The following is a 25,875-nucleotide window of genomic DNA, read 5'->3' as shown; positions in this document are numbered from 1 at the left end:
CCCTTCCACTATGAGAAACAGCATTGCAGGGGCTGATCAATCCCATTTACTTATGGATCCTGCATTGTTGTAAAACAATCCTCTGGTGCTCACAGGCATGTTGTTATACTTTCACAGAACTTAGAAAAAACTCTCCCCTTACTGACTGCAATAGCTCTAAGAGAGCTATTTCAAATTTTGGCATGCTCCAAGTCTTCCTCCCTAGATTTACTCAATAAAAGTAAGTAATATAATCAGTGCTATGATTCTTTCAACTCAAAATCATCATATGTCAAGCACTAAGCTCATCTGGCCTCTGAAAGTGTATGATCTTATCTTGATTTCACCAATTTTCTCACCTTTATAAAATGAACAGTCAGTTTAAGTTCACAATGGAAAACTTTATTATAAATAGATTTTGCAAAGTTTAATACATATTCTTAGTGGAAATTCACATGACATTAAAACAAATTCCTTTACAAAGCCAAGTTTGCTGAAAAATAGCAATGAGCCAGATAAGACTTCATTTTGTTGCCTCTTCTATGAGGCCTCATGTTTAGCAATTTGCTCAGTTTGGTCCTAAGATGGCGGTTTCCATGTCAAAGCCAGAATATTAACTGAAGAACCAAACTATTTTAACTACTTAAGATTAAGTTGACAGGCCATCTGCTTTCTAGGAATCAACAATGAAAATTAAATACTTAATTTAAAAAGTTAACAAGCAGCAGATGAGGAACATCCCACTTCACATGAATCACACACAAGTACAGAAGACCATGATAGCAGTTATTCAGGAGTTAAAATCATATCTTTCTCAAATCAAATCCCTATATCAACATTAAAAGCACAAATTTAGGTCTATACTTTTACGTAAAGTACATACTTACATATACTAAATTCAACCCTGATTCAGTTAAAACAGTTCTATATTAAACATTTTTCTGTTAGTTAACATGACAGTGAAGATGGCATCTGAGAGTGAGAAAAAGCTACCAACAGTTTAAGACTGATAAAGAAGCCCAGTAACTGCAAGCTTTGATTAATCCAATGTCATTCTTTTGCTTTATGAGCCCACAGTACATGTTTTCTTGAAGAGGATGAAGCATCTTCATGCTTCCCCCAGCCTTTGCCAAGAGGTGTACCAGCAGTGGCTGCTACTGTGGATTTCAGGTTAGCCAACAAACCTTTCCTGGCTTTTTGTTGTTTTAGCTCCTGTACAGAAAAATGCTTTTTCCGTTCCTCAAGTTCTTTTTGCAGGGAAGAGACTGTTTCTTCAAGCTCAAGAACACGTGTAGCCCAGTTCTGAAGACTATTCATTTCTTGATCCTATGAGGATAAGCCTGTTTTAGTCATGTGAACACTCCGAAGTCTTTTCCATGTAGTTTTCTGTTTCAGATTGTTTGACTATATCAGTAAACACCCCTACTATTACTATGCCAAATGGCTATTCAACACCTATTGCTTCTGAATTACTTCTATGTAATTTAGGGAACAGCAAACTACAGGACCATCAGATCTAGTTAGAAACCAAGTCTGACTGAAGAAGCTGATGCTAAAATGTTTAGCAACACTATGCAAAGAACTGCTGCTGTTCTAGGAATCAAATAAAGGCAGCTTTCCTGTCCTAAGCTGCAATTACTGAAAACAAAACTGGTCAAATCAAAACTCTAATCATAGTCATAAGTCTGCTAACCAGGACTGAAAAAATGCTTTGAGTGGGCAGAACACAGAGTGTTCAAGATGCTCTCTAATCCTTGTGGTTAACAAAAGGTCAGCTTCCTATGTTTCTTAATTGGTTCCAAGACAAAGAAGTTCAAGGTGAATAATTTTCAGTCTCAGACTAAAAAGCATGCAGAAGTGAATTTAATGTTCAAAAACTTCACTGTTTAGTATTATACCCTGCCTTTCTTCATTTGCAGATGACAAATGAGGCATAGATGCAAACTGGCAAAGAGGTCAACATTTTCATTTTTTTATTTAGGAATCTAGTTGATGTCTGAGGTCAAATGCTGTCAATTTTATGGAGTCCCTGCTTTTGTAAAAAAGATTTATTCTATTTCAGTATTAAGCAGTCTACCTGCCCATATCTCTTATCCAGCTTGGCCACCTCTGCAGGAGTGTCAGTATAGCTTTAAAGCCAGGAGTGTCAAACTCATTTTCACCAGAGGTAACTACTCCTACATTCATACAGTCCTAAAATTACATTCGGCACTTTGAAGGCAACCGTGAGGCTGATGCGGCCCCCCAGTGAAAATGAGTTTGACACCCCTGCCATAGATCCTTAGGTCCTGTTGCACTAACATTTGTGCACTGACGGCTTGCTTACCCTCAGCAAAACACTTCATGACTACAGTTACGAGTAGTATTTTCTTTACCTGACTATATTTTGTGGTATTTTTAGATTAGCAAGAATTGTCAGCACACAATTACCATGTCTATCAATTAAATTGAAAAATTACTCATGTTACGAGATATAAAGTCAAGGAGTGAAACACAAGGGCTCTGAGCTCATAATTCAGGAAGTTAGGGATGGAAATAAAGAAAAAAATACAAAACAACAACCAAAAAAACCCAACAACTTAAGTAAAAGCATGGTTTGTGTTGGAAGGGACCTTAAAACATCATCTAGTCCAACCCCCTGCAATGAGCAGGGACATCTTCAACTCCATCAGGTTGCTCAGCACCCCATCCAGCCTGGCCTCGAGTGTCTCCAGGGATGGGGCATCTACCACCTCTCTGGACAACCTGGACCAGTGTTTCACTACCCTCATAGTGAAAAATTTCTTCCTCATGTCTACCCTAAATCTTCTCTCCTTTACTTGAAAGCCATTACCGCTTGTCCTATTGCAAAAGGACCTGCTAAAAAGTCTGTCGCCATCTTTCCTACAGGCCCCCATTAAGTAATGAAATGCCACAAAAAGCTCTCTCCAGAGCCTTCTCTTCTCCAGGCTGAACAACTAGAACTCTTCCAGTCTTTCCTCACAGGAGAGGTGTTCCATCTCTCTGATAATTTTTGTGGCCTCATCTTGACCTTCTCCGACAGGTCATGTATTTCCTCTACTGAGGACCCAAGCTGGACACAAGACTCCAGGTGAGGTCTCACCAGAGCAGAGAGGGGCAGAATCACCTCCCTTAACCTGCTGGCCACACTTCTTTTAATGCAGCCAAGGATAAGGTTGGTTTTCTGATCTGCGAGAACACACTGCCAGCTCATATCCAATCTTTCATCCACCAGTACGCACAAGTCCTTCTCCACAGGGCTGCTCTCAATCCTTTCATCTCCCAACCTGTACTGATACCAGGAGCTGCCCCAACCCAGGTGCAGGACCTTGCACTTGGCTTTGTTGAACCTCATGAAGTTCACGTGGGCCCACTTTTTCAGCTTGTCCTCTGGATGGCATCCCATCCCTTAAGACTGAACAGTGTATTTACATGTACAAATATACAGAAACATCCAGTAAAATTATAGATAAAAGCCATATTAAGTTGCTTTTGAAGTGTTGACAAACCTTGAGCATGATTGTATGCTTCAGCTGACTGTTCTCTTCTGCCATTTTTCTGTAGCCTTCATTAGCTTCTAGCAGGGTTTCATTTAATTTCTGTATTTTAAGCTTCAGAGCTTTTATAAGCTGAAAAAAAAAGAAAAACCCATACACACTGAAGTTCAAGACAGCATGTTTTACATGAATTTTGTTTATGACTAGAACTCATACAGACACTGTAAGCATTTCTATTTCATATTGAACAGTGCAAACTAGAAGATCAACGCAATGAAGACAAAGTCTGCTTCTCTCAACCTCCTGTGTTGCAACCCATCATGTCTGGTGTGATGAAGCTACAAGATTTACACAGATCTGTCAATCAAAGAACAGCAGCACAGACTAAGCTACTTCTGGAACAGCCTGCTCCTTTTCAGTAAGGGTAGTAGAAGGAATGCTCCTGTCTCATTAACACTATTCATATAATGAATTGGAGCACAGTTACAGCAGAAGACCTCACCTTTCTGATAGGAATATTTGTGATTAAGTCCTGAGAGGGAGAAGAAACTCTGAACCAGCAAAATTAATGTCATTAATTTACTTCTACACAGAGATAAAACATCTAGATTGCTAAAAAAAAAAAAAAAAGTTTGCCCACATTTAATGGCTGAATGAGATGGAAAGGGAAAAAAAAAGCAGTGAATTACTCATCACACATGCACAGATACGTGATGTAAAGCAGCAGAAGGGCACTGATGGAACCAAATGCTTTCAAGTGTTCTCACTGCAGTTATTGCCAGACAGCAATCCCATCATTCTAACACTTTCAGGCCACACAAAACAATACTGTATCCCCAAAACAAGCATAAAAGCCAAGGTTTCTTTCTAGCATCAAAATTTGAAATTGACATAGGAAATGGAAAATGCTGTAGAGCTCTCAAGAACAGGATTGGAAAACAAGTGCCAGGGCCATAACAAGAGACATTAAACTTGGTAAGGAAAAAGTTATTTTTGGAGTACATTTTCTCAATAGAAAAGGATTTAAGTTCCCTTTCCATTTACATGGTTTATTAGAACCAGCTGGAACTGTTTCTCCAACCCCTACTCCTATTTGTTATTAGTGAAAGGAACAAAGCTTGTCTCTTCCCTTCTCTCCATCCTCTTTAAACAGGGGAAACTAACTGTAGCCTTACAAGAAGTTCATTCAAGGTGTAGACTAAAAATGCATACCTAAAACTAATTAATATTTCTTTCCCGTAACACAGCCTAAAGCTCCAGATTTACACCTCTATGTGTTACTCAAAACACAAGGATCTTTTTTGTTTGAAGAACAGAGACATTACCCTTTACTTAAGTTTAAGGGGATAGTGGAGTTCAGTACTTACAGAAAGGACTGGTTTAAGGCACAATTTGGCTTTCAATTTAACCTGTTACCACATTCTGCAACTGTTCCCCTGTGCATGATCAGGCAGCATTTCAGGAAGGAAGGCCATGACAGCAATGTTAACAACACATTCCAATACAAGGCTATACATACTTTCCTGCTTCCAACTCACATCATGTTCACCATGTGACTTGTTACTGCAGTAGATGCCTTTACAAACTAGAGTAAAGCCAGAACACAGCCAGTCTCTGGCAAAAGTCATCCACAACTGGGCTATATTATAAACTTGACACTCATCTGCAGGAATCTTCATGCTGCTGTCTACAGTGCAGGTCTTTAAGCATTGAACCATACCAGAGTTTAGGACCATTATCCTCGGATTTGTTAAATACTAAGCAAGAACTACCTCTTCTTTCTCTCTGCATTGTTTCTGCAATCCTTCATTGGCTCTCTTCATCATCTTGTTCATAAGATCTAAAGGCAAAAGAAAAGTTGCTTGTTTATACACAATACCCAAAGTAAATTGAACTTTGAATATTAGATTATATTCCTACCTAGTTCCATGTTATTTTCAGTAGTTGGTATATCTGGATTTGGACTTCCCAGAGCCAAAAGCCTCCCTGACTGTTCATCAAGTTGTCTTTCCAGTTGCAGTATTTTATTCTCTCTGTCCTGAAAAAAAGAAGGGCACGTGATAGAATTTGTCTAAATGTCTGCTTCACCTGATGCACTACTGCATATCCTTCAATTATACTACACATGTCTATTCGGTTTTAAAATAATTTCAGGTAGAAATTATGATGGTTATGGTTGAGAAATCACAGAAAGGAATAACACTCATACCACAAGACCTTCTTGGAGGAAGTTACTTTACACAGGAGTCAACTCTTCCTGTCTGAAGATTTCCAGACTGTATTAAAAGTAACCATATGGCAAAAAGGAAACTTCAGCGGACCTGTGGTAAGCACTGTTGCCAGTTAGCTTGCTAAATAAGGAACAACATATTTCATATTACTAAATTTTAATCTCAAGTTCTTTTTCAGTACCTGTCAGATTGCTAGGGTGGTGTTTCAGTGGGAGAAATCAAACAAGAGTCACTTTCAACAAGAATTATTCATCTAATTCTGGTTTGCTGAAGCTGCCCACTCAGATTTAATGTTGTGCTCTCCTTTGTCAATCAAGACTTTTACATCTTACAGATCATCAGTTTCTTATCTCACTTGCTACCAGGACCATCATGTTCTTTGAGTCTTTCCTTATGCAGCCCTGTGGCCAGTCTAAGTGGCAGCTATAAATACAGAGGGCACTACTAAAAGTCTTCTCTTCCACCCCAACACAGGGTATAGCTAGGGCTTAAGTCAACATAAAACCAGAGTTTAAATGGGGGGAAAAAAGACAAGTGTGAAGGAATTGGAAAAACAGAGGCCATTATACAATACAGCATTGCTTGTCAGCACCTGAATGGAGAGCTGTAAAAGCAGAAATGTTGATATCACAATCTCCAGCAGAAATCCACTTCCCTCATATCTTGAAAGGAACCTGCCTACCAGTGGAATGAGATGTCTTATTGGTCCCTGAACAGGAGAGTGCAATGAGCAAGCACCACTGGTGTACACCACAATTGTTCTATTCCTCCACTACAGACTTCCTGAAAAGGCTGAGACCCACAGGCCTTATCTGTTGCCTGGATGCACTTAGCTGTCTATGCAGAGGTTAGAAGACTGATGGAGTTGCACATGGCTAACGTGGCTCAGCTGCAAAAGGAATAGCAATTTATTGGGCAGTTCCAGGTGTAAGTACATTCAAGAGATTAAGTTCTCTCCTGCATAAAGCTTGGTATCTCATCAGTTTCCTATCCCACAATCCTCCCTCTAAACCTTCAGAGCAGAGATCCATTAATAATTAAAATAGCCACCCCATACTTAATGCCCCACCAGCCCTTTCAGACTAGCTTTTCACTCTACACCCTACAATTCTAAGATCTCTAAAAAGGCAGACTGCTGTATACACCATCCCTCTAGGTGTTTCAGTCATTGCACTACAGAGATAGAGATGACTTGGATTTAATTGAAAGATCAGGAAATTTAGGTATATACTACAGGTAGTGTTAGACAGAAGACATCTCTATCCTTATGGTTAGCACTGAACACCAAACCAGAGAGGCTGAACTGCTAGATATTTTCACTGTTATATTTAGAATTCCCAAATGATTCTGTTATGGAAAAGCAAAATTCAGAGTTGAGAGACTAGCACACACTTTTTAGTAGCAGTCAAGTCATGCATACCTCAACTTTCTCTTGTTCAGCTAGAAATTCTTCTATGGGAACATAATGATCTTCAATTTGTTCCATTGCACATACATAAGCATGTTTCTTGATGGCCTCTTTATACATTTCAAATTTGCTCTCCAGTTTTTCTTCATAACTGTCTTTCATATCTTCCAAGCGGTTGCTGAGGAGAACATATTAGTTTTATTTAACATATTAGCATCCCAGCTATTACAGTTTTACTATACGTGTTCAACTGGAAACATCCACGTTATTAACCTAATCATAAAAAGAGTGAAGTTAAGGAACAAAGAAGTACTTTTTTCTTCTTTTTATTCTCAGTGCTCCTATAGACTTGCACCAACAACTTCTACTTGGCAAACACCAAGAAAAGTGCTACAGAAGAACACATGCTGAAGATCTATCAAACAGAAGTTTTATTAAAAAAAAAAAAATCCACCAACATGTAGTGACAGAAATGACTACACCCAATTAGACCTGACATTTGAAGCATATTTCCGGGGGTGTCTTTTAAATTGGGGTTTCTTTCTTTGATTGATTGTGGAGTTTTGTTGGTTGGTTGGTTTGGTGGGGATGTTTTTGTTTGTTTTTCCCACCATTAAAGATAAATGCCAAATTTGTTTTGCCTTATTATTTCAATACATTACACATTACTTCTGTCACAATTAAAAAAAAAATGCCCCAGCAGTGACACAGAACATCACATCAAAGTGTCGCTGCTGTTTCATGTGTTTGGCCAAAAGCACCCAAACAGTTTTAAAGTCAGTGCAGGTGCTAAATCATGGTGTGTTCAGCTGGCAACTTAACTTGGGGCTAGTCTCTGTTACCAATTCAAACAGTAGGAAACTGATTTAAAAAGAGAAGAGTTAGGAGGAAGTGAATTCAGCTTGAGCAATCTAGACACACTTGAAAAAAAAAATTAACATGAGTGCAGGCAACCACAGCAATTTATAAAACAGTAAGCTAACAGTGGTTCATAAGTCATCCAGGAGCAAGAATCCAGGAGGGCTCAAATAGATACAATTCAAACTACCTTAAGCACATGCATGCATATTAACATAAGCAAATGTAACTTTTGGAACAATCACAAACCTCAGTGGGGTACCTGTAACAATCTTCCACATCTGCTACGTACTAATAAAAAGTCAGGACAATCTCCAGCTATTACAAATTAAACAGAAAAATTCAACAGAAAGCAGAACTTTTTTCATTGTACATGGGAAGAGGCTGATCTACACAAGTTTATTTTCATGTTCCTTCCCTTTTCATCGGAAGCTTTGAAACTGTCCAGCCCTGACTTCTCTAAATAAAATGAGTATGCATGCCTTGCATATATATATATGTATAAATATAACTGTATGCATTTATATACGTGGAATCCTTTCAGTCTTGAAGAGGACTGCAATATGACTTGCCTCCAGGCTTCCTCTGTTTCCAACAGCTGTCGGAACATCGCTTCCGCCATCTCTTTACGTATCTTCACCTCCAGAAGGAGTTTACTTTGCCTTTCTGCAACTAGCTTCTCCTTTAGGTTCTCTGTAGTTTTCAAGAGATCCTAAATTTAACATATTTCAGTTCAGAAAACAAGGCAGAAACACATATTGATACTCATGTCAAATGAAATATTCATAGAGACAGCCATCCACAGAGGGCATTTCTACAAGCCTATATTTTCGGGGGGGCTGCACAAAAGGTTAGATACTTTCAAACACTAATTTCTACTGCAAAAACAACTTTTTGGTATCTTGATGGTTTCCACTATCAAAAAGTTCACTGTTTTGGCATTTAAATATTAATTTGTACAACTGTTGAGCATAAAGCCTACTTAATTTTTACCATTTATTGCTATTAGATTGTATAGCTTTCTTTTAAAAAACGCTGCACCTTAACTTGTTCCTGCTATTCCCACACCTAAATGATGCTTCCTTACTCTTCTTGTTGAGCAATTAGTTGAATTCTAAATTTAGCACTTGGCCTAACTAGAAAGCTGCAGGCAGCCTTCCGGAGCTGCACTTGTTCCCTCAGAACCAGACCACTTTAAGTCTAGGTCTGCCTGACACCACACAGAAGCTTACAGTTCTCATTTGATACAACTTGCAGCACATCTCTTATGGTAAAATATTCTCATATTAGAACTAATAGCAATGGCTTTCTTGGGTACAATTTTGAGTAGATATGTATCTACCTCATGACTCAGAATGGTGATGTCCACTTCCTCTTCTGTGGAGGTTTCAGTACTCTCAGGAAAGTCATCTACAGCTATGTTAGCATCAAAGTGCACAGCAGGTTTGCTATTACCTCCAACTAGCTTGGGTGGAAAATAATCGAAGTTTTTGGGTAGGATTGGCTGGATTACCTGGAAAATACAGAGTTGAACGCAGTGATTTATCAGTGCTGTCAGTATTGCAGGTATCAGAATACTAGCAAGAAGTGGAAAGAATGCATTGTTGTATTTACATTATATTTAATGATTATGAGAACAGTAAAGATTTTACATATCTTTTAGCAGACAAAAACATCTATCAATATAAACGTAAGACTTCACAAAGTGAAAATGGGAAAGATTATCTACTAAGAAATGTAGTATGCTTGTCTAGAAAGGTGTTTTTGCTTCCTCTAAATTACAAGGTTCTGGTGTATTTTCCTGGAAAGTTAATAAAAAGCAGCAAATCCCTAAAACATTTGCTCCTTCCTGAGCTACTGTGACTAGGATTCAGCAATTCATGCTAGTTATGTAAAGATTTTAAGTATGCATGTCATGGGACAACATATCCCAGAAGCTTGTCTCCTCAGTGCTCTTATGATGAAAGTTACAACCAAACTGAATTAGAAAAAAATATCTCTTGGATATCATACTACACATGTCATTACAGAGTTGGAACGCATCAGAACTAATCCATGGTTCCAGACTAGAAACGGACCTTATTTCTGCCATGAAACACAGCACAGTCCACCATCCCAGTCCCTGCAAGAAGCAGCTTCCAAGAAACTGGAATGAACTTAAGACCAAACATCAAACCCTAATGGTGAATTTAATGGGAGGTTGACAAGCAGAAGTAGCAAAAAAAGCCTGAAAGCATGTAGATTTATCAGGGGGAATTTTGCTTTCAAAGGAGAGAAGCACACTATTTTCAAGCATTACCTTACAAAAAAATAGGAGCAATGCAGGCACAAGAGATCTCATTCAGACTACAAAATAAGAGGCTAGTTCTTTTACTACCACCACTAGCTGTCCAAGAAGTTTGAAACAACTGTCATCTTGGGCAACAGATGCATAACTGCACACAGGTTAAACAATCCATCAAAAGATGAAATCAAAACTTTGCATTTGCTCAGATAAATGGTATAACCAGTCATATCTGAAAGTACTCTGCCTACTTTTTAGACAGAATGTCAGTGGTGTAGAATTGAACAAGCCACAGACAGCTGCGGCTATCTTCACTTCTTACCATGAATAGGTTTGAGGATGAGCAAAACTACTGGAAACCTTTTAGAGGGAAGCCACATGCAAAAGAATTAATATGATGCATCAAGGGTCCTAATCACACTCAAGTCCATGCAGCCTGATCATTTCACAAACCATTAGTAATAAAGAATGTAGTATAGCAGAGAAAGTAGATGCATTCTCACCTGTTTGGCTACAGCTGAAAATTTCATTACATGTAGTGTTTCATCATATGTGGAAGCATGCTGATTAACATTGACAATTATACAAGCTTTGCCTTTTCCACAAAAGAATGGCTGAAACAGACGAGTCAGTTTGCTCTCTCTGAATGGAATATAGCTTGGCTTCATCCTCATGGATAAAAGAATAACAAAATTGTGAAAAAACAAAAAAAAAAATTAGTGGAATACTGTAACATTGCTTAATTCTGTTCCTCTCTTTCAAGAAACAGATCCAGTAAGATTTATTTAAGCCTAAGCTATTTCACATCAAAAAGCATGGTCCTTCCTGGATCTCACAACAAACTGAAGTATTTAAAAGTAAAAGTAGTATAGCATCTGCATCACAGTTCCCTAGTGTTAGAAAACAGATACTGGAACAAGCCAAAAGGCTAAGTATAGGACATTTGTCAAATGTCTGATGAATCTACCTGCATAATCTGGAGGTGGAAGGGAACAAAATGGGGGCTTTGTACACAAAGAGCATTGCTCACGCACACACTGAAAAAAGCTTGGTAGTTTGCTGCTAATTGCTCATTTTCGTTCTCCACAAACAACAATTTTAAAGGAAGAATGTTCACTTCAGGTATTCCAGTGACACCTGTAATAAAGGTGGCCTACAAGCTTTTGCAGATTTCCATTTGACCATGTGAATCCCTTGCACAAACATAAAGGAATACTTAGAGTTTCAACCTAAAACTTGGCATGTTGTTTACAACTTATCACTTACTTTGGATTTTGATTTTGCTTCAGTGCTGCAATGCATTTTCCTAGGATATGAAGAGAATTATTAATATTTCCTGCTTCTTTTAGTCTGTCTCCAAAGGCTTGTGTTTTATTACACCTCTCTGATCCAGCCAAGTCACAGAAAGACAACCTGCATGAAAGATTTATCCAGAACACACATACAAACTTATTTCTAAACAGTACAAAAACAGAACTGCATGTCTTTTGACCTCTTAATGTGTCTAAAGTGTAAATGAGTGACTTATTTCAGCCTACCTAGATCACAGAATAAGTTGTACTTTAATATCGATGTTTTGTCCAGAAGGCACTACACAAGATATTTAGGATAACAGCACTAACTTATCTTCCCACTGTATACAGAGATACTTGAAAGAGACTGCTGCTCCTAAAATAGTCTATTCAGCACATTCAAAGAAGTCTGCCTGTAGCATGCATTTAGAACTTTGCAGGCATTCTTACAGAAAGAATTCAGTTTAGGAATGCAAATTTTGTTGCAGTCCTAAAGTACAGACAAGATGAGTTTATGAAACAGTTTTGCATAGTGGGGCTGTACTACAGGAGCACTTCAACCATCACCTTCACCAGGTCCAGCACTGAGAAGACTGCAGGACAGTAGTGCACTTCATTATGCTGCAGTCTGCCTCTTTTGGGTGCAAAACCACCTGTTTCCTACTGTAAATAAGAAGCCAGAAGTCCTTCCCAGATCACCTTAGAGCTCTTTATTTGGCTATAGCAATTATGTGCTACTAAACTCAGGTGACTGAATTGTCCCTCATGGTACAATGGGCTACAGAGAAAATAAATTTCTTGATTATCCAGGATTAAATCACTTCATAGGAAGAAAGCTCTTGAAATATGGAAATACGGAAGTTAGATAGTTTATGTAACCCAACTATTACTCACTTATACGTACATTTATTTACATAAAACAATACCTTTCTACGATCATAGTCTTTCACAGAGTTTAAATAAGTACATATTATAGTATACATATTAACAAGGCACATATTTCAACTCTGTGAAAGGCTATGATCTTATGATCTTTATCCTTTTCAGTACAAGACAAAGAGCTTTTTTCCTTTCTTAAGCAACATGAAAACCCTGTCATTCATCTAACAGCTACTGCAAGCTTTTCCAGGGGAATACATCAAGACAGGGTACAGCAAAGAATACAGATGCAGTCATTTCCCTAAGTTATCTTTCCTCAGAGTATTTATTATCATAATGCCTCACATTAAAAGGGGCTACCTCACAGCGAGGTATATTTATCACCATTTCTGCTCAGCAGAGACAAGAGTGAAATCAGTAGGAGCTAAGACTGAACTAAAATACTCTGTTACAGGACTATCCTAATTGTTCCAGATCAAGCTAAATGACAATTAATCAGGAAAATAATTTTTTAAAGGCTATCTAAATTCCTTGAAGCCTAAAGATTGGGCCACTTCCTCTAAATTACAAAAGAACAGAGAAGTGTAAGGACTTGGCACTGCTGTTACTGGGAGCACATACACTAGCATTTTAGGTCAGAAGAACAGCTTTCAAGCAAATCAACCGATGATCCCCTCTTATTGTACGTTGTACCATGGAGGAGTCCCAGAGCACGTCACCTGCATTCTTTTTGGATAATAGCCTTGAATTTGCATTCCAGCAGCACATTAAATTTGCTGTCACAAAAAGACATTGAACTCATAACTCTAGTCTAGTCTCAAAGTAGAAAGATATACTGCCATAGCTTGCACCTTCGGTCTTCAGCACTTAGCTGCTGCACTGACTTTAAAGATTGGGTTCTGTCAGTCAGTCATTTGACTTCTACTCATCTGAAGATTTAGTGTGGTATTACATAGTATTATTCTGTCCCCATCCCATCTTTTATATAAGGCAATATACATATAGTTCCCTCAATTTATGTACTACTGACAGAGCTTTAAAAGGCTCCTTCAGTCAAATCTGAAGAGAATACAAGTGACAGGGAAACACTTCTATGCCTGTCTCTATCAAGCTTCCAGTCAGATGCAGCCAATGCAGCTCTGACTTCCTTCTCAGCTCTCAGACAATTTCACCAGTTTCACTACAGAAAGTTCACCAGTTTAGCATACTTATCAACTTTTCTAAAATATTTACATTCTCATAATCAGCTGAAGCATCCACTTACTCTGAAACTCCAAGAACATGTGGCTGAGGCTCATCAGTTAGCCGTAGTAGCCTGATTGAAAATATACTGTGACTGGAATGGAAAGAAATCCTTTTTAACAACCACAATTATGACAAGCAGTCACGGAAGCAAAGTAAAATTTGTATTCTACGGAAAGTTCAGTGCTGAAGAACAAACAAGAATTAATTCACTCATTTACGTTAGTTGCCTTCAGAATGCATTTATTCATCAGAAAAAAAAAAAAAAAAAACACACAAAAAAAACCCAAAAAAACCAAACAGCTATAAAAGTTGTATTTTGTGACTTTCCATTTCTTTCAATACAGGAGAGGGAAAAATACCACATAAAGGCTACAAGCTGTCTTAGAGAAAGAATAAACCAGACCACCTAAGTCTACTGATCAGGAGATGAATACCCAGGTAACCAATTTGTATAAAAACTTTAGACAGTATTTGAACTCAATAAGTCTGATAGAATTAAATTATTAGAAATAAAGGTGGTAGGGGTAGGGAATAAGTCAAGGTTCACCAGTCCTGTAGTTTTGCCTACTTCAATATATGCAGTTATTTGATCAGTTTTGAAATTACTCTGCTTTCTGTTTTAGACATCAGGCTACAAAGGCACCAGACATGCTGTCTGAAACTAAAGAGAAAAACCCCAGAACCAGAAGTGCCCTGTCCCCAGTATATCCAGTAAATCAAGAAGCACAAAAAGCAGACTTCTCTAGCATAGAGTTAAGGCAGTGCTTTCCTCCTCAGCAACATTCCCCAATTTAAGAATGAAGTATGTTTGGTTTCTAAGGAAAAAAACACACACACACACAAAAAACAAACTAACACCGCCACCACAAACAAAACCATAATTTAGAAACAAACTAAGTGGAAGTCAGCATAATCTCTGAAGTAAAAAAAGGACATTCTAGGCACAAAACTCTGCCAGAAGAGCACACAATTCTTTTCTGCACTACTTTGGGCATGATAAAATTCAGGTGGAATCATAACATGAAGTGTAATGGCCACTGTCTTTAGCGTAACTCTTGCTTTTTAGAGAAAAAGCAGGCTTAGTAACACCATATTAACTAAATATACAAGATGGCCTTTCCACACTTAAAGGCCACATTAATAAGAGGGCATTAAAATCAAGAAAGATGGCAATTTCCACAGAAAGTATACCACCCCCTCTATTTCCTTCCACTCCATCAAACCAGATTCTCCCTGATACCTCTCCCAGAGCTGGGTAAGAGCTAGGGGTTTAATTCTTAAGATACTAATTAAGCTCAGCAAGGACACAGCAAACTAAAAGCATCTAAATAATCTAGCAGCACTCCAAGGTACTTCATGACTTGCTCCTTTCTACATCCCCTACTGACAGGCTCCAAGTTTCAAAGAATTATACTGTTGGTGATGAAGAATTATCCAGCTTTTCCTTCCACATCCTCAAACAGCTATTCCCACTAAGCACCATTAGCATTTCCCAAGATGTGTGGCCCTGTTAGCACTCAAAAATGAATGTGATTTGGTCTTTTTAGTTGTCCAAAGCCATGAATAGCTACCCAACTCCAGATACTGTTAAAGTCACAGGCCCTCTCCTAACTTTCTTCCAGAAAGAATTTGATAATAAAACCAGAGTAATCAAGGAAAGTCTTAGGTTATTATTGAAGAGTGGGTCATTTCAAAGATATTCTGAAGTCTCCTCCTCCCTTCCCTCCTCCTCCCCCATTAGAAGAAAAGAGAGAGTATGCTTATAACTAGAGGAACAAACCTCCTACTTGATTGCTCATTCATTCTAGTACAAGCAAAGCTTCGGTTCTTGTTTCCTATTTTTAGTATTTTGCAGGCTTCTTCAGCGCTCTGAACATTAATCCACTTTAAGTCTGTGAAAAGAGATGTTTTACACACACTTCTGATCAAATAAACTCTATTACACTGCTGAGGTCATAATGTAGTATTATTACCTTTAATATATGAATTTCCTCCTTGATCCTCGCAAATTCTTAAGACTCTGCGCTTCTGAGCTTTTGATGCAGATAATACATTTAATAGGTCATACACATATTCATTATAAATTTCACAAAAGGAAATCCACACAGATGCTTGCATTCTTTGGTGCATTTTAGTCCTATATATGTCAAGTGGAACAAAGTTGTTCTCTGCTAACCCAAAACAGAGAAAGAGTTCAATCATTGGAAAACTCATTGATAAATTTTAATTGCAGTATATACAACCTTCTAAAAGGAGGTGTGTATATATCTGTGTTGCACAATTCAGATACATAGTACTGCACAACTTCGACTTTACCCAAGAATGTTCAAACTTCTCAGCAGCCACCAGTAACCAGAATATGCCCGAATTCTGAGCTATTGCCCCCCTCCACCACAAGCTTCCAGCAGCTTATACGTTAGTTTTGCAGAACTAAGACTCCCTCTTTCCCGCAAAGGAGCAAAGTTACCAAAATATTTTTACATTATTACACTTTCTCTTGAGCTGAGCCATTAAAACTTGGTTTAAAACTACATGTATTTACTTTGCAGTACACTATAGATATTTTAAAATACACCAGTATTTAACCACTCACATTCCTAAATTACTATCTTTTTTCCCATAAAAATTTTTCACTTTATTTTACCTAGAGAATCAGAAGGAAGACTTTTCAAAGTACAGTTGGAAGAAGTTGACTCCACACCACACATATTTGTAATAGTATTTGAGATGCTTTCTGTCTCCTTGAGAAAATAAAAGACAGTTACACTGCCATGAACAGACTATGAGATAGCACAAGTAAAAAAAAAAAAAAAATGACCATAATTTCCATATTTAAGTTTTAAATATTGAAGTGGTATTAAATGTTAAGCCCCTCTTACTCTGTCTGCAAATGAAATGTTTTTAACAATAACAAACAAAAAAATCAGTAAGTGCTCTTCCCCTCACAAGGACTGTTGTTTTCTGCCACTCACAGCAACCTTGTTTGGAGCCCAACTGCTGTTAATATAGGAGGTTTTACAGTTCTAGGAGAAAAATGATCCTCTGTCAGACTGCAACAGCCCAGAATGCCTTTATGAACTGGTAGGTAAATCTGAACAACTGGTCAACCAAAAGAACTGGAAAAGTAAGTTTCTCTCGGGGCAGATGGCAGGGTGGTGGGCTACAGAGAGACTAAAGCAGCAGAGATTACTAATTGGCCTGCTTTTTGCAAATCACAGGCTCGTCTCAGGTCTGTGAGAGTTTGAGTCAAACATAAAGACCTCAGACAGAGTGAAATGTTGGCTTCATAAAGGACTTAAAGATCTGATAAACCAACAGTCTATGTTGTTTTAATTCAGAGTGAATTAAAAGGCCATTAAAAAGCCTTTACACATAACAGCACAGTTTAAGTACACACATTTGCTGAATTTCTTTACATCAACAAAATTATTTTTAAAACCTGCAAAGACTTGTGAAAACATAGGCTTCACATTACCCCTAGGAAAACTGATGTAACGAATTAGCAATTCCCACTATCTCCACATCTCCAAGTGTAACACGACCTCCCTCTCCATATTCTATACATGATGCAAATTTTCATTAGGACGTTCACCCTGATTTCCCAAAACCCAATCCTGATAGAGGGTCATCTTACAGTAGTAGAGGGGAACAGATTCAAAGAAGTAAATGTTTGTGTCCTAGCTACTAGAATGCAGTGCTAAGCTCCTTATGGATTCTCTACTGATGCCTATGTTATTCACTTGGTATATTCAAAACTAGATTTTTTACAAACATAAAAGTCTGAAGCCATACTTTCAGATCTTCCATTTTAAAGATAAACAGCATACAATTCTGCATTGTTTATACGTTTATGTTGCTTGACTATAACCACAAGCATGCATTCTGTTCATTCTGTTTGTAAAGTACAAAGCAAAATTCTAAAGCAGGGTAAGAGACCGAGACACAATGCACATCTATGCATGTCAAAAATGTAATGGAATCTAAAAAACCCCAGTACTACAGTACTTGTGCATGATAAGGTATTTTGTAAAGGTATTTCAACATAACTGAGTTAATTAGCTACATTGCTCTTTAAATCCTAAAACCAAATATAGAAAAGAACACGAAGATGACTGCCTGCAAGCAAGTGGGAACAGGAACTGACATTATTTGCCAGCGACAGAAGCTGATATTTAATAGCAAATATGAGGACAGGTGGGAATAGGAATGTGAGTAAAGCTGCTTTTAATCCAGTAAAAACCAGAATTTAATCCAGTGAATAGAACAAGGGAAGGGGAGGAAAGACAGGGTGTGAACCATTCCAAGCAAGAGTGTTTACAGCAGTACTGTATAGAGAACATGGACAGGAGAACATTAAAATACAAAGGTGTTGCAGTAACTTGGAGCAGTTTAAACTGAGAAAAATCAAAGGAATAGCAGGCTCTTTCTGCATGACATGTAAACTGAGCCTGGGAAAAGGGCCTACAGAAATCCACGTAAACCAAAATCAAGCCCACCAAACCTTATCTGCTCTCAGATTGCAAGCCTGAGTGAGCATCCAAACAGCGATGCTATTCACAAGCTGTGAAGATGCACAGCTTCAGTACTGGGGATAGCTGAGCTATCACTGTGGAAACATTGTAACACACAAGCAAGGTCTCGTATTATTTTCTAGATGCATTTTCACCTTTCTGACAGTAGAGTCTTGCTTGCTTTTCACTGTAGTGCATCAGCATCTAGATCACCTACTACAACATCCAGTAACTAAACTATTAATAAAGTCAGGCTGTGATTTAACAGAAAGGAATATTTGTAAAATATAGCTATCTTCATAATCAGATATTTGACCTCCTATTCTAGACCTTGAGCTCCTGCTTTTTCCTTCTTGCAAGCTTGTAGTTTTCACAGTTTTTCAAAATATTTACCTACTACCTTCCTGACCATCTCGATTTTGATGTAATACCCTCACCCCCTGTGCATACACACACAAAGCACAAGTGAGCTTTTAAGACACTTTCAAAATATAGTCTTACACATCTTTTAGATTGTTCATCCAAGGTCTTTCCTCAAAAGTTAACCAGACTCAGACTAAATGAACTTCAGTTTGCACTTTAAATTAAGCAACTGAATTTAGAGTGGAACTTTGCATATGAATTTAATTCATAGAAGGAGATTCTATCAGACCTAACTGGAGTATTTTATCAATGATGGCATTAAAGGCCACAGAAAAAAAATAAATCTGGGCAATCACTACTTCTATACTTCCCAGAATTCACAGTTGCTTTGAATGATAATCCCAAAATGCAGTAGGCTCACAGTTCAGGTGGAAAATGTTCTGAATGTATGGAAAAAAGGCCAGACATCTTGTGACAATTTGCAGCTGGGCTTAGAAGTATAGAACAGTCACACACAAGGGTGCCCATTTTCCAGTGAGATCCGTTTTGTACACTGGAAATAGAAATGACTAGACAATGAGAACAGGAAGCTGCTACAGTAAAGACTTCTCTATTCTACCTACAGTTCTTCAGATAATCAGAGTTAAAGATACATCCTATCCTCTAAAGCAGACTGTAATCCTTTTAGGAAATTCATTTTGTGTCATTTCACTCCACTTGCTGTATCAGAAAAGTTTCTTTATGATGTTACATAAATCACAGGTTTACAAACTGTTGCTTTCTTCCCTGCCCCTGCTAAAACATTGCCATCATCTCTTTGAGCTAGTCCTCAAATTTGAACAACTGCCCAGTGATCCAGCCCAGGAACCTGACCCAAAAGAAGATTAACTTAACAAAGAGAAGCAAGTCTCAGATAGGTCAGCTCAGAGACTTTTCAAGGGCTAGCATGGACACAATGACAGAACTGCTCCTCTATGGAAATCCAGGCTTTGACTTTGCAATGTTTTTTGGTTTGACCTGTGTGCTGCCTGCTGCAGAACATTCTTACAGTTTACGCTGAGCTCCAAAACCAGCCAGTTGCCTTATTATTGCAAGGTTTACCTAGTATCCATACTGTAGATTTAAATAAATCTGAAGAAGTGATAGTAAAACATATTTTATTAAAGAGAGTCTGTTACGCAGTTTTTAAGCAGCTTCATTCAGTAACAAGGAAGTATTTGGTCGCTGACCTCTTTCAGTGATGCAAGAACAGCACTTTTTATGGCTTCTTCTTGCTTAACTTGTGCTTCTTCTAGTTTCTTAACAGCATTGCTCAAATATGGCTTGAAGTTCATCTTCAGGTACTGCCTTCCCTTTATATGGTTAAAAATCACATCAACTGAACGAGGTAAAATACCAAAATCTTTTGAAGTCCCTTAAAAATAAGAAAACAAAATTTAGACATTCATATAAACTTCTCATTGGATTTTGACTTGGTTGTTATATACACTTTTTGGCAAGCATTTTATACCTTGGATAGTGAATGTCTTGCCTGCATTTGTAACCCCATAAGTAAACACAAGTCCATTCACTCCGTTAACATATGCTCTTACTATCTCTTTCATTGAGCCTTCAAAAAATTCACTCTGAGTAGTTTCTGGTCCAAAGACCTTGCAGAAGGGAGGAATTAAAGAAAAAAAAAAAAAAAAGAGAGAGAGAAAGAAAAAATTAGATAAATGGCACAAAGAAGTTTAATGTATCAAAATATTAAGCATTGATTAATAGTGACTTGTTTTTCATAGGAGATACCAGCTTAGTTTTCTGTCTTGCCTGAATCACTTTTAATTCAACATTTTCTGTTGGGTTCTCAAAGGATGCCAGCCTAATTCTGAGGCAATTAGGCTTGTACTTATTTCTGAATACTTTTCTGCTCCTAAAATAAATTGGTCAGAATGTTACTGAGCACATACCTTTTAGTGTAGACTTTCAAGAGCTCTGCTAGTAACACACAACTCCCTTCTCACTCAATACCAGTCACCCACAATTGATGAAAAGATCAACATTGCAATGGTCTAAATGACTCGATGCCTGGAGCTGTTTATCATGTCACATTGTAAGAACAGAAGTTCTTGCAGTAGGTAACAGAGGCAAGAAATGTACTTCCAGTATAGAAAGTTTAAGCAGTTAGGCTGCTATTCCTTCAAATAGACACAGGCTTACATAAGTCCTTTTTAACAGATGATTTCCTGTAGCACTTCCCAGATGAAGGCATCTGAAGAACAGCAGAACCCCTGTAAGTCTGTGCCTACAAGAAGCTTCTGTGGCATCTCATTGAAGAAAACAACAGAACTGCCAAAGAAGCTTCCTTGTCTTATCTAATAGGCACCTCCACTGTAACACAGCTTTCTTGACAGCTTAACAGTAAATAAGCAGCCTGGGTTTAAGGCACATACCACCACATGTAATTCAAAGAAGAAAAAAAATCACATTGCATGACATAGCAGAAAAATCTATTTTTGTCATTACACTGGAGGAAAAAATACATATATAACTAAAAATTAGAAAAAAATGCCTACCTGAGAAAAGGTGAACCTGTGCACAGAATGACCAATTCCTCTTTCACTGTTTTTCACTGCAGAGGACTCTTTGGGTGCACTAAGGATTACTGTCTGGCAATCTTCAATAGTTATACAACCCTCAAAAAAACAAGACAAGGTAAATGAAAACACCACATAAAATTATTTAGGAAGAAAGCTATCTGGAGAAAACAAACAAACACACAACACGCCACAACCAATGGAACACACACCAAAACCCATACCCTAGTGTTTTCTTCTATTTGCCTTCGTTACAAAGAGTTGCAAAATTTACAGATAATCTCTCAAGGAGTGTAACAACTACAGATATAGCTATTTCACATGAAAACCAGAGTGTTTTCTAAGAGGTTTACAACTTCTCTAGGATTTGTTCCAGTAATTTTTTTAAATGCTTTCTAAACTCTGTTATTTTGTGATTGTGGCCCACACAATCCTAGCCTTGAAAACAAAGCTATATAGAAATCCAATGGCTTTCTATACTTCAATCATTTTCAGTGTGAAACAAGCTATGACCAGCATAAATAAAGTAAAATAAGTTTGAAGCATTATGCTTTGATTGATAGATGCTGTTATCAGTAATGAAGGAAACTGAACTAGTTTCAAGTAATTCAATTGCTATTTCTCAATTAAGTAAAGGTGAGATACAGTTACTTAGCACTTACTACCTAGATAAATGCAGAATGCAGCATCACAGAAAAATTCATTTTACACCAGACAGGCTACCAAAACAACCAAACTGAATTACCAGTATAGCTTAACAGTGTCTTGAAGCATCAGTCACAAGGATTGACTGTAACTTAATCTGACATTTATGTTCAGAGGCTGGACAGAGCTGGTAAGACTAATAATCCATGTGTAGCATATACATAGGAAGTACTGCTCTTCCTAGGAGTCTCAGTTCACAAATACGTTTTATCAACTGGTATAGAAGCTCTAAGAAGCTGGGTACTGAATGTAGACCAATCACTTGCTCACTGTGCCAGGCTCTAAACCCATATACTCTTTAACATTCCTCCCACATCACCAGGAACAAGAACTCTGGTCAGATGCACTGAATCCTAGAGAGCTTCAGAAGAATCCAGCATCTGCAGCATGTGCCATCATCTGCCACTGACCTCACAGTAGCTTGTGAGAGGCCTTGAAGGAGTCAGATCTGCAGAGCTGGAATGCCGCTGGTAACGTGTCACTCTCATTGTCTCCCCCAGCTAAACGCACAGGTAAGGTGGGGGAAGTTTGACCATTTCTGGCACTGTACACATCATTTAAATCCAAAGAAGACAACTTCCTGCTCTCCAGCAGGTGACTCCAAGAGAATCACTGGCAGTTGTATCAAGAGTACAGATTTTTATCCAGAGCTCTTAAGCTTTGCTTGCATACATCATTATCTCTATAAGCAACGACAGATCAGTTAACCTGTTGGCTGTCTCTGTTTATAACATCAGCTATAAAAAATAGGGCTTGAGTTCTAGTTCTTATTTTCTTGTTGCATATTTTGAACAAAGATGCTTTCCTGAAACTGATGCACAGTAGGCAGGAAAAAAAGGACCTAAAAATGAAGTTAACTTCTCATTGATTATAGAAATAGAAAGGGGTTTTTGTTTGGTTGTTTTTTGTTTTGGTTTGGGTTTTTTTAATTTGTTACAAAGTATCTTCCTCATAGATTCAGGTGACAGTTAAGAATATCAGTAGTAGAAAATATTGAAGATGTTGAAGATCTTTCAAGCATTCCTAGTTTTCTAAGGCTGAGGAAAAAATCTTCATACCATGCAAAATAGGTTCTACAGCTAACATGTTGGAAGATCAACTGTTTTATCATGACCTACATGAAGAAAAGAGCCTTTAAAAAAATTTAGTACAAGCTTCAAATTTTTTCCTCCCACCCTGCTTTTAAAAACAGATATTCTCACTAGTCGTCATGTAGTCAGAAACTTTCCACTCCAAATAGGAATAAGACATGAACGACTCATAAAACATTTTGATTTTGTAAATCAATTTACCATTACAGCCTACTCAGACTGCTGAATAATACCTAATATGAAGCGCTGTGTCAGTGCATACTACCCAACTAGAACTGCCTAAGAAAATGCGAATGGAATTTAAGGGAAAAAAAAATAATAATCCAAGTGAAAAAAATTGCAAAGGTTCCAACCCTGGCAGATTAAATGCAAGAATACTTTTTTTAAAAAAAAGCAAATTGCAAAAAGCAAATCATAACTAATATTAAATCCTCCTCTGAATGGGTCAGGAACAAGAGGTCTATCAGAGAGCCTGTGAGACTGCAAATATGAGGGCTCGGAGATAAACTGCAGAGACCTTGGTCTCCAAGGACAGCTGAATGAATTCATTGTATCAGCATTCACAAGGGGGAATAGGAAAGGAAGAGCATTCTGTGTGTGTAAAACACTGAAGCATTTGAATCTGACAGCATAAGCTGTAAAGATTGTAGAAAATTTTGACATGAAGAGCAGCAAATCACCAGGACCAGGCAGTAGACCATTCAGGCATTCCACAGAAATGCAGTTGTTGGATCCCTGAATTACTCCTAGAAATGCACAATTTCTTGCATGAAACTCCTTTGTTTCTTGAGCGCTGTAGAGTCAAGAATGACATGACCTTTTAAATAACATAGCTGGCTGACTTCTGCAGAGCTACAGGTGTGCACCTCTCTCCCAGGCAAATCAAATCAGTAAAGGTTGTGATTAAAAAAATAAATTAAAATTACATTAAAATTACATTTATCCAGGTGCCCATTAATTCTATTTGAAAGCAGTACACAGTTTTTACAAAAACAAACTCCTGGCTTACAATACTAGGCATTCTTTCTGGGAGAAGAAAAACAATTCTACAACTAACCTGTGATTCATGATTTTCAAGCTCTGCTACAGAAAAGGGTCTCACTCGCAAGAAGACTTTCAAAGGCTGATATGCCTATTTATTTAAAAAAAAAAAGTTATAATGGCCACTTTTAAAATAGAACATGCTCAAATCGTATCAGCATACATCTCTGATGCAGTACTAGCTATTTTATCCTACTGCCTTTCTCCTTCCTTGTGAAGTTCAAATTCTAAGCTTTCATTTGCTTCTTCACCTCCTAATGTCCTCAAGTAACCCCTTTTATGTGTCTGTCCCCACTCCTGATGTTCTTTTATGACAAAGTCAAGGTTTTAAATTAAAAAGAGCACAGTATCAGAAGCATAAACTGCACTGCTTCCACCTTCTGGTCTCCCTCTGTACTGAACTCAAGCTGTATTTTTTAACAGCTGCTGTGCAGTACTGCACTTCCATTTTGTACGGGACATGTTCAGTTAACATATTGACACATTCTTAGCCTCAAAAGACTGCATCATTACCACCATCCAGGCACTAGCTCCTCATCTTTCTCACAGTAACAACCATGAAACAGTTCTCAGTCACTAAAGCGGTCTCTTCCACCCCATACCATTATACGAAGACCTCCCCATACAGGTGAAGCAATAACAGCAGTGAGATTTTTAGAGGGATCCGAGCATTCCTTCCTTTTGCACAGAGCTTTGAAGTTCCCACTTCGGCAACTTGTTCATTCAGCAGATGGATTTAGCAGAGCTCTCCACAGCCCTCTCATGACCAACGCTCCACTAATCATGCAAAATTAAGTCATCTGAGAGAAACCTATCATTCTGAAAAAGCAGAGAAAGCTATACTATCTTCAAAAGTGTAGTGCAGCACAGCATTATAGAATTTTATTTCCAAGCTCCTAATAAGTTTTCAACAAGGATCTATTTCCTTTTTTGGCTTACTAAAAAGAGCAGTACAGTCACACTACATTCAAAGTGCAATTACTGAAGTCCTTTACTTTCTTGTCAATATGTAGCACTGACCATCTGCATTTGCTAGTGGCTATAATCTGTTTGTAAGCAATGAGAGGCAAGCAGAAAAATCAAATCCATCTTGGGGGCAGGGGAATACAGCAGTTCTTACTGAACTTTGCCAAAGCTTAAAAAAAAAAAGAAAAAAAGCGCATAATCCGAAGACATATTACAAAACCATCCACACCTCCTGTTCTTCTGTATCAGGCAGTACTGTCGACTCCATAGGTGAGGGTTTACCCTCTATGTTCAGAAAAGAAACTGATTCCAGCATATCAGATACTTCTGCAGAAACATAGCTTTTTCCCTCATCATCCATTGTTCTGCACAAAGGAACTCATAAGGAAAAAAAAAAAAAATCATTTTCTTATGGAACAGGCAAAAATACACAGAGAGCATAATAGAAATCAGGGTAGCTTGTATATAAACAAGCATTTCTGAAAGAAAAAAAAAAAAAAAAAAAAAAGTATGGTCCTCTAAAGCAATAAGGGAGTATGAAGGAACTGACAGTTGGGTTATACTAAGAAACACAGAAGTGAAAGCAGACTGACGGCCTCGGTGGGGCACTACTCCCATCCACCTGCGTGCTGGACCACGGCCTGCGACCCCCACCCTGAAACGCTCCACACTCCGCAGCCGCCAGGGACTCGGCCTCCGCGCCCCCGCTGCCCGGGCTCAGCCCCGAGGCCACAGTGCCCCGCCTCAGCGAACCCTCGGCTCAGACAAGGCCCCGTTCACAGAGGAAAGAGACGGCCTCGGGGGACGGGGCAGCCACCGCCAGGACCCTCCTCAGCGCAAGGGCGGCCGCCCACCGGCCCGGGGGACCGGCTGCGAGGCTCCGAACCGCCCCCCGCCGGGCACCAACTGCCGCTACCTCGCCGCGCGCGGGAACCCGCCAAACAGTCCC

At 38.3% G+C, this 25,875-nt stretch overlaps 1 protein-coding gene across 1 annotated transcript; it reads right to left on the bottom strand.

The window, feature by feature from the left end:
- Positions 1-412: 412 nt before the first annotated feature.
- Positions 413-25,875, bottom strand: LOC309435504 (kinesin-like protein KIF20A). Its single transcript, XM_082043779.1, has 19 exons — positions 25,843-25,875; positions 25,156-25,304; positions 23,977-24,051; positions 21,103-21,222; positions 20,058-20,196; positions 19,777-19,961; positions 16,318-16,414; positions 15,647-15,844; positions 15,454-15,565; positions 13,693-13,764; positions 11,524-11,670; positions 10,761-10,926; positions 9,316-9,486; positions 8,546-8,685; positions 7,128-7,293; positions 5,397-5,514; positions 5,249-5,316; positions 3,489-3,608; positions 413-1,305 (listed from the first exon to the last, which is right to left on the bottom strand). Exons 2-19 carry the CDS (start codon positions 25,285-25,287, stop codon positions 1,030-1,032), a joined length of 2,502 nt encoding a protein of 833 aa, XP_081899905.1. The 5' UTR covers positions 25,288-25,304; positions 25,843-25,875; the 3' UTR covers positions 413-1,029.

This window comes from Streptopelia decaocto, assembly GCF_964273445.1.
Source record: "Streptopelia decaocto genome assembly, chromosome: 2".
Classification (NCBI taxonomy): Eukaryota; Metazoa; Chordata; class Aves; order Columbiformes; family Columbidae; genus Streptopelia; species Streptopelia decaocto.
Note: the sequence above shows the minus strand (reverse complement) of the source record. Positions and strands in the feature narration are given on the sequence as shown.